The sequence below is a fragment of the Arachis stenosperma genome, chromosome 9 (genome assembly GCF_014773155.1).
Source record: "Arachis stenosperma cultivar V10309 chromosome 9, arast.V10309.gnm1.PFL2, whole genome shotgun sequence".
NCBI lineage: Eukaryota > Viridiplantae > Streptophyta > Magnoliopsida > Fabales > Fabaceae > Arachis > Arachis stenosperma.
Window position 1 is genome coordinate 151,710,009 of NC_080385.1, and position 9,033 is coordinate 151,719,041.

Here is a 9,033-nt window from a genome sequence, read left to right on the forward strand (position 1 = left end):
AATGGTTTATCAAATTTAATGATACCATTCTGTCCTTTGGATTTAAGAAAAACACCGTTGATCGGTGTATATACTTAAAGGTCAGTGGGAGTAAATTTGTTGTTTTAGTTCTATATATTGATGATATTTTGCTTGCATCTAATGATCTTGGTCTATTAAGCGAGACTAAGAAATATCTCTCTAATAACTTTGAAATGAAAGATATGGGTAAGGCAAGTTATGTGATTGGAATAGAAATATTCTGAGATAGATCACAAGGACTATTAGAATTGTCTTAGAAATCATATATTAATAAAGTATTAGAGAGATTCAGAATGGCACAATGCTCAGCATCACCTGTTCCCATTCAAAAAGGGGACAAGTTTAGTCTTATGCAATGTCCAAAGAATAATTTGGAACAGAAACAGATGGAAGGAATTCCATATGCATCTGTTGTTGGGAGTTTAATGTATGCTCAGACTTGCACAAGGCCAGATATCAGCTTTGCAGTTGGTATGCTTGGTAGATACCAAAAAAACCCAGGATTGGATCAATGGAAAGCTGCAAAGAAAGTTTTAAGGTATCTGCAAGGGACAAAAGAACACATGCTTACTTATAGGAGATCTAATCACCTTGAAGCGATTGGATATTCAGATTCAGATTTTGCCGGTTGCGTAGATACAAGAAAATTTACTTTTGGTTATTTGTATCTCTTAGCTGGAGGAGCAATATCATGGAAGAGTGCGAAGCAGTCAATAATTGCTACTTCTACAATAGAAGCTGAATTTGTGGCGTGCTTTGAGGCCATGGTTCAGGTTAAGTGATTGCGGAACTTCTTTTCAGGACTTGAAATTATTGACAGTATTGCTAGGCCGCTGAAAATTTATTGTGATAACTCTGCATCAGTTTTCTTTTTCTAAAAACGACAAGTATTCCAAAGGTGCTAAGCATATGGAATTAAAATACTTTATCGTTAAAGAAGAAGTTCATAAACAAAGAGTGTTAATAAAGCACATTAGCACCAATATTATGGTTGCTGATCCTTTGACCAAAGGGTTACCGCTCAAAACATTTACTAGTCATGTTGAAAGGATGGGTATTATGAGTTTATAGGATCAACGTATGTTTAATGAAGTTTGTGTTACATGGATATTGACATTTTGAGCTCAAATGAATTAATGTTTCTGTATTACCTTATTTTCAATTTGTTGTATACATAATAGAATTAAAATAATAAAGTATTGTCTTACAATGAAGACATTATTGTTGGGCTAATTATGTTATATACTTTCTAATTATGGCTCATGTTAAGAATGTGGCTAATTTTGTAGTACATAGAAGGGACTATGTCGATTAGGTGACATACACCCGCTATGACTCATGCTAGTTTTATTCTTATCATGATAAATTAAGCTATGCAAGTAATTGCTTAGAAATGCGCATTATGATAAATATTTCTTAAACCATCAATAGGAATAATGACACACGAGCCAAGTGGGAGAATGTAAGAAATTATATTATTATATGATGTCTCATGTGTGTGATGTGTCTTATTTTATTGGTTTAATAAATATTTAATTAAAATAATAAAATAAAAGAAGTTACATGAAAAAAAAGTTACATGATTATTTTGAAATGTAACCAACTTGATGAAAGTTGGTTTTTATGAAAACATATCAGAATTTAGTCCTCTCTTCCTACTTATAAAGTTTTTTTCCTTTACTCACTATGAATAATAAAATTGAAAAAAGAATTAAGAAGATAAAGGAATAGACAAAGTAAATTTTTTTTAATATTATTATTACCATGGATCAAAATTAATAATTTTTATTTGTGATAATCATAAATTTCAAGATTTTTTTTGAATGATACAGTAAAATTATATTAAATTTTACAATTGCCTCATATGAAGAGTCTGTTGTGTTTTCTTTTTTTTTTGGTGTCTCTGTTGTGTTTTCTTTAATTAAAGGGAAAGAAGATTCTTCTATTTTTCTTTCCACAAAAGAAAAATCCGTTCTTCATAATAATTAAAGGAAAAAAAGTGTTTTCCCCTAATATAGGCACGTGTTTTCACGTGACCATGTTGGTATGGAACTATCAACTATGGATGGAAAAATCTGCGAAAGTTGTGACTTTTAAGAATATAGAGGGGTTACTATAGTAATTAAGAAAAGACGATACGGAAGTTTTTGTAATTTCAAGTAATTAATAATAAGAGAAGTGTGGTTAACACGTGGGAACGCAGTTGGTCAACCTGAAAGGCTAAGCCTGAAACCCTACCTCAGCTTCGCATTCATTCGCATCTTCTCAATCACTTTCTCCCATTCCAATCCCCAAATCCCAATTTCAATTCCCAACCCTAACCCTAGTTCCTATGAAATTCGTCACGCAGAACCCATCTCCGCTTTCGGGATCAAGCTCGATTCTCTAGCCTTACACAAAAGAGGGGGGAAACTCATCTTTCTCTTCTATTGCGGGGATTAAGTTTTTCTCTTCGTTCTTATTCATGGAGGGCTCTGCGGAGGATCTGGGAGCCCCGGAGTCATGGGAGGTGGCCGATTTGGACGAATCCATGAACCGTTTGAAGCTCTCTCTTTCCCGCAACAAACCTAACCTCGAACCCGGTGCTGATGATGACGATGCTCCTCCACCGCCGCAACAACCACCTCCTCCACCTTCTTACTCCTCTCCTTCGTCTTCGTGTTATTCTTCGGGATCCGAGAGGGTCTCCGATGACGTCATCAACCAAGTCGATCAGTTCCTCCGTGAAGCCATTCAGAACCCTCGCGAACGCCTTTCGAGTCAGTGTTTTATTTTTTCTCTATTTTTTTGAACAAAAATCATTTAATCATTTTATGTTTAATTGTGTTGGTTTGTGATGAATCGTGTATTTTACTTAAATCCGGTTATAAGAGAAACGCAATTACTTTGTGCATTGTTGTTTTCAATTCTGAAAGAATTAGCTGAATTTCATTTGTGATTTGTAAATTACAGTTCCTTACGTTAATGCTGCAGAATATATATATGCTTACCTAGGACACTTGTTAGTTAAGCATTAAAACAAAATGTCCTACGATGCATGCGATACGAATCCTTTAAATAGAGTCTGACATTTCTTAGGAAAATCCTTTTATCTTGTTATGCTTGGAATGAAAAATAGTTGGAACTTGGAATTAATTAAGTGCATCCTGGCCCTATCTGGCTACAAAACTCGGGAAATTTATCATCATTCCTTTGACTTTATCTGTTGGTGAGATGTGTTTACTAAGCAATGATTTGCTGCATGGGCTTCTCTATTGGTTGCCGTTTTATAGAATTTTGAGGAAAATGTGCAGGAACTTATGTATATTAATATTTTTTATATTTTGAATGGTTTTATCTCTCCTATTCAACAAAAAAACACAATGAAGTATTCACAGTATGAGACATCTATGTTTTACGGGTCCTTCTGTGATGAATTTACTTGCTACTGCTCTAAACTTCTAATGGCTTTATTATTTCTCTTATGAAAGCATCAGTTGAATGTTATTCAGTTATTTGATTTGGATCTAAACTTATCAATGATTCTCATTTAATTTATCCAGTTTTGCGTATGGAGCAAGATGTTGAGAAGTTTATTCGTGATCCTAATCAGCAGCAGCTTGAATTCCAGCAGCTCCCGACATCCTACTTACGGTTGGCTGCACACCGGGTGGCTCAGCATTACTCGTTACAGTCAATGGTTTTAATGGATAATAGCCTACCTGATGGTTCGGGGTCAAGAATTATTGTTCGCAAAACTTCTGAATGTAAGCTTCCTGCTATTCGCCTTGCAGATATCCCAGTAAAGTTATCATCAGAAAACAATGCTGTTATGAATGTGAAGGTTGCAATTAAACAGAGACCACAGAAGCGGACTCAGGTTCTTAGCAATGCAAACTCAAACTCAGCGAAGAATAATAGCTCTAAAAGTGTGGAAGAGAGAAAAGAGGAGTATAATAGGGCTCGTGCTAGGATATTTAGTTCAAGTAATAATGGCGGTGGTACTGTAGTTGGGAAGCCAGAATGTGAACCAAAGCAGGAGGATAACTCAATGAAAGGTTCCTTGGTAGTTCAACGGGTGGAAGATAAGTCTTCTTCTGTAGCTGATGTAAGTTCCAGTAGAGGCCCGGTAGAGTCTTCAACTAATACTAGTAGGGCTAGAAGTAGGACAGAGAAAGAGGCAGTTGGTAGGTACCGGCAAAGTAATAATAGGGTGGCTATATTTCGGGACCGTGAGATTGACCGCAAGGATCCTGATTATGACAGGAGCTATGATAGGTATGTGTGCCTTGTACCTTTTCTTTACTGATGCATTCTCTTGCTAAAATTTATAACTTTGTTGTCCTGTTCTCCTTTCTTCAAATACATAATTTGAATTTGATTCGGTTGCCCTTGGTGTGATTTTAATTTTTTTCTCTTCCTAATCATATTACATGCTAAATGACGCGTAATTATTATGGGATGCAGACCTCGATTTGATGTCATTCTATCCACTCAGTTGAAGTGTTGAAACATCAATATGCATTGAAAATTTTCTTTTCCTTGAACCTTTTTTGTCTTTTTTTTCCCCTGAATCTGAATAAAAACACTATCAAATTCCATGTCATCACTTCTTATTCCTGTTTAGGAACATTAACAGAGGTGAGAGATTATCAGAACTTGTTATATGAAGGATTAATTTATGTTTGTTGACTCTTTATGATATGAATATCCAATAATGAATAACAAATATCACCATTTTCAGATTTCTTTTGCAACTCTTCTATAAATATATTTTAAAATGTGTTTCTTTTTTTTATATTTCTACTGTAAAACTCATAATTATGGTGGCTGAAATTTTGTAGAAGTATGGATTAGTCTGCTTACTTCTTCTAACTTGCATTGCAGGTACATGCAAAGGTTTGATCCTGGCTTTGGGTTCAATGGTGGGTCATACCCGATCCAGCCTATGTATACACCAGTAGTAAATTACAACACCGAGTTTCCACAGCTTGGATCCACCCATGGACCCCAGCTTTCTACTGAACACCAACCACGACCTCTTCCGCAGCATATACCTGGGCCATGGGCAGCACAATCAACACCTGCTGGAATTGGATATGGACATCCAGAGACCATGATGTCACCATTTAATCCTAGCCAAGTTGGTGCACATCCCTCATCAACCATGTATCTGCATTCATCTCAGTATCCCTGTCAGCGCCCTGGAATGCCCTTTCTCCATCATGAACATGTTCACCAACCCTTTGCACAGGTACGATAGCCACCAAGTTCTCCAATTTGTAGATCTTTGGTTACATAAACCTCCTCACTGTACAGAGCCCAAAGGGGAATGGTCCATTTTCACGTTTGAGGCACACAATTTTTACTCTAATGGCAATTCGGCTTTTATTTTACCCTTTATCATTTCATCATCTATTAATTAATTATATGCATCTCAAAAGTCTTGTTAATTCCATCAAAGAGGTTAATTACATTCATCAAATACGAGGTTATTTCTATTTTTGAAGAAAATGTCCTTTTGCTTTGGATCTAATTGTAGTTATTTGTGTACCCTACACTGCAGTCTCATCAACCTCCGCCTGATGCAAGTTTTGGATTGGCCCGGCCCCGGTGAGGGGCATGGGCCTTGCCTGCATCCAATCAGCTCGAGATATATGATGAAAGATGACGGGCTGCTGCAGCAGCTCCAATTATCTTTTAGCTGATTGGAATGCAGGCATGTTGACCGAGTTGGGATGGGTGGAATGCTCTGGTATTTCAGACAGGTTAACATTGATCCATTCCTCCAATCTCGGTCTACTAAGGATGCTTTGCACATCTTCCATGACCTGTCCCATTTGTGGATGTATGGCATTTTTTGAGGAGCTGTTGGGGCACACATGCTGCCGATCACGAAGAAGAGCAAATTGAGGTGTTTCTCGGCTGAAGAAGTTTGTGCTTCTCCAGGCTGAAGGTATGCTTTGCTTAACCTATACTTCAGCATATGATTCTTTCAAGTTGATTTGGTAATCATCAGTGATACTCCATCACTACTTCCAATTCAAGTTACTTGGCCCTTTTCTTGTGTATAAACGCAATTCTAATGAAGAAACTTTTTCAAGCATAAACGAATAAGTATCATATTTTTTAAAGATGGATGTTTCTGTTGGTTTTTTTGCCACACAGCTCCCTATTTAGCTAAAGGCTAGCAGAGAAAGATGTCGACCGGTTAGTTGCCGACGGATTGCAGGAACGTCTGATGCTGATGCGATCTAACTGGGTGGTTTTCACGCTCTGCTCACTATGATGGATTATTCATGATTTCTTGTATTATAAAATGATTAACTTCTGTGGATATATACCTGATTGTATATTTACTTCGGTTCTAATATTGCTTTATATACAATCCGATATTATCCATTTATTAGTAAACTTTTTTATTACATCTGTTTGACATCTTAATTGTTTTTTTTTTTTTGAATAAAAGATATGGAGTTAATAATTTTTGAACTGGAATGGTTAAAGATTTTGCTAGCCTTCCTGATTTTTGGTGTCTTTTTTGTTTTCTTTTTTATTTTAAAATAATTTATCATTATGTGCTAGTTTGAATTGGTATTTTTAGTAAAAAAAGTAATTTTATTTAATTTAAAATTTATTTGAATATGTTTTTTTTAAATATTTTTATTAAAAAAAGTAAATTATTTATTTTTTCTAAAAAATAGTTATATTTTATTTTTTAAAAAAACAAAAATAAATAACGTTTTTAATATTTAAATTTTTTTTAAAAAAGAGCATCGGATGGTTATGGACGCTTGAGGATTGGCGCATGATGCAAAATCACCCTCTTCTCAAACAGAACGAGTTTGAGACTTCATTCGCGTGCAACTGTAGTAGTAGTAGTAGTACTATGAAATGCAATGTTCTAGAAATCGGTTTGAACTGTTAAATTGGGAACCATTAACAAATACGGTTTGGACAAAAGATAAAACCGTCAAATTCAAAAACCGAAGTTAGATTGTTGAACTGACTAAGAATCGGTTGGTCGAATCGAACCGTAATTCGACTGGTTTTTGAAATTTTGTCACATACTGCGTTTTGACTTGGCTCCAAAAAAGGAACCCTAATCTTTCACCCAGACACCCACAGCACAGACCCACTCTCGAGCCTCCCCTCTAGCCTTCCACTCTCACCTTTCGCTCTCAGTTCCCATGTTTTCAGTCTCCACCTCGAGCTTCTAGTGCAACCTCCGTCTAGCCACCACCGTTGTCGCAAGATTCGTGGAAGCCACTCACTGTCGCAAGTTCCTTTCAGCCAGCTTTTCGTTTGCACAGCTAGCTTTCCTTTCAGCCGTCGAAATCACAGTCACCGCCAATGCCAGTTGCCGTCGCGAGTGTCTTCCCGCTAGCGCCAGCTCTGTTCAACCCTTCTACCCCAGTCACTGTCCCTGTCTTCGCCAATTCTGTTCAACCCTTCCACCCCTGTCATTATCCCTTTCACCCTTCCATTAACCCTAGGTATAAGTCTAATTTGCTGTAATAATAATTGTTGAAGTATGATTAATTGTTGGTTCTAACTTCTAAACCTTGCTGTTATTACTTGAAGTATGATTAATTGTTGGTTCTACATTCATTATTTCATTCAGCAACACCATTTGTATACAGACCAGGTCAACACCCATTTGAAGCATTATTAAATGATTAATTGTTGAAGCTGATTGCTTGAAGCCTGAAGCATGATTAATTATTGAAAAACTGTTTGCTTGAAACATGATTAAATGATTAATTGTTTGGAAGTTGTTTGTTGAGATTATTGGGTAGTGGGTTGCTGTGATATTGTAACTGGATTGTATTGTTATCGCTCTGTTGAGTCTGTTCTGAATCTGCTTAGTGATTTTTTGAATGTGAAATCAATCAACGAAATTGATTTTGTGTTGTTGAAATTATTGCTAAAAATGGATTTGTTACTCTGCTACTGCTGTTTTTTAATTTATGAGTATGTTGTTTTTGAATTTTTGTTAATAGATTTATTGATTTTAGAGTTTAGGGTAATTATTTGTTGCTATGTTTTAATTTTAAACCAACTTGATGCTTTCAAAAAATTAACAAACAGCAAATGCCCATGTTATTGATTTAGAGCAAGGAAATCATGAAGATGATACTGTTGTTGGAGGTCATGGAAGTGATGATGATGATGGTAGTGTATTTCTCTGATGCAGAAGACGGTGGTTCAAGCCACTCTCATTTCTAATGTTTTTTACTTCATTCTTTAACTGCAAAATTTAGTTTTTGATGCTTTTTAATGCTGAATTTGATTGATTCTGTCAATATTTAGACACCTTTTTGTTTATGATTCATGGAATTGAGAATTGGATTGTTTGGTACTGCTTCATATGTATACTTGTTCTATGTCTTGGTGCTGAGTCTCACAAATATTCTCAATTACTTACAGCTATGGTTTCTGATGCGTGGAAACTTGTCTCTCAACAAATTTTCCTTCGGCAAGTATATTGAATTGTCGTCAAGTAATAACTCACAATAGAGTGAGGTCGAATCCCGCAGAGATTAATGGATTAAGCAAATAATGGTTGATTAATTAGCCTAGTTAGACAAGCACAATTGGATGATACGCAACAAATGTAAATGACATGAAAGTAAAGGAAAGCAATAAAGTACAAGAAAGTAAATGGCAAGAAAAGTAAAGTGCTGGAAAATAAAAGAGCAAGAAAAGTAAAGTACAGAAAAGTAAAATGCAAGAAAGAAAAGTACAAGAAAGTAAATAACTAAAAGTAAAAGAAAAGAAGAGCATTGGGATAGAGAGATATTGAATTCTCCGGATCAATTGCTCTCATCTCTTCCTCAATCCATGCAACTCATTGATCTCATGGCAATCTTAGGTGATTGAATCCCAATTCCTTGGCAATTCAATCTCTCTAAACTTGAACAATTGCCCAATCCCTTGATTTAATTGCTCATGGGAAGAGATGAAGTTTGGTCACTGATTATACCACATACCTTCATAGATCAAAGTATTTGTAGGATTACATGTCACTAT

The 9,033-nt window shown here is 35.8% G+C and overlaps 2 protein-coding genes across 2 annotated transcripts; both read left to right on the forward strand.

The window, feature by feature from the left end:
• The first annotated feature begins 314 nt into the window (after window positions 1-314).
• Window positions 315-803, forward strand: LOC130950109 (secreted RxLR effector protein 161-like). Its single transcript, XM_057878657.1, has one exon. The coding sequence runs from the start codon at window positions 315-317 to the stop codon at window positions 801-803; it is 489 nt and encodes a 162-aa protein (XP_057734640.1).
• A 1,418-nt stretch (window positions 804-2,221) lies between these two features.
• On the forward strand, window positions 2,222-6,425 carry LOC130951073 (uncharacterized). Its single transcript, XM_057879685.1, has 5 exons — window positions 2,222-2,780; window positions 3,564-4,278; window positions 4,888-5,254; window positions 5,567-5,956; window positions 6,169-6,425. The coding sequence occupies exons 1-4, from the start codon at window positions 2,486-2,488 to the stop codon at window positions 5,615-5,617; spliced, it is 1,428 nt and encodes a 475-aa protein (XP_057735668.1). The 5' UTR covers window positions 2,222-2,485; the 3' UTR covers window positions 5,618-5,956; window positions 6,169-6,425.
• The last annotated feature ends 2,608 nt before the right edge of the window (window positions 6,426-9,033 follow it).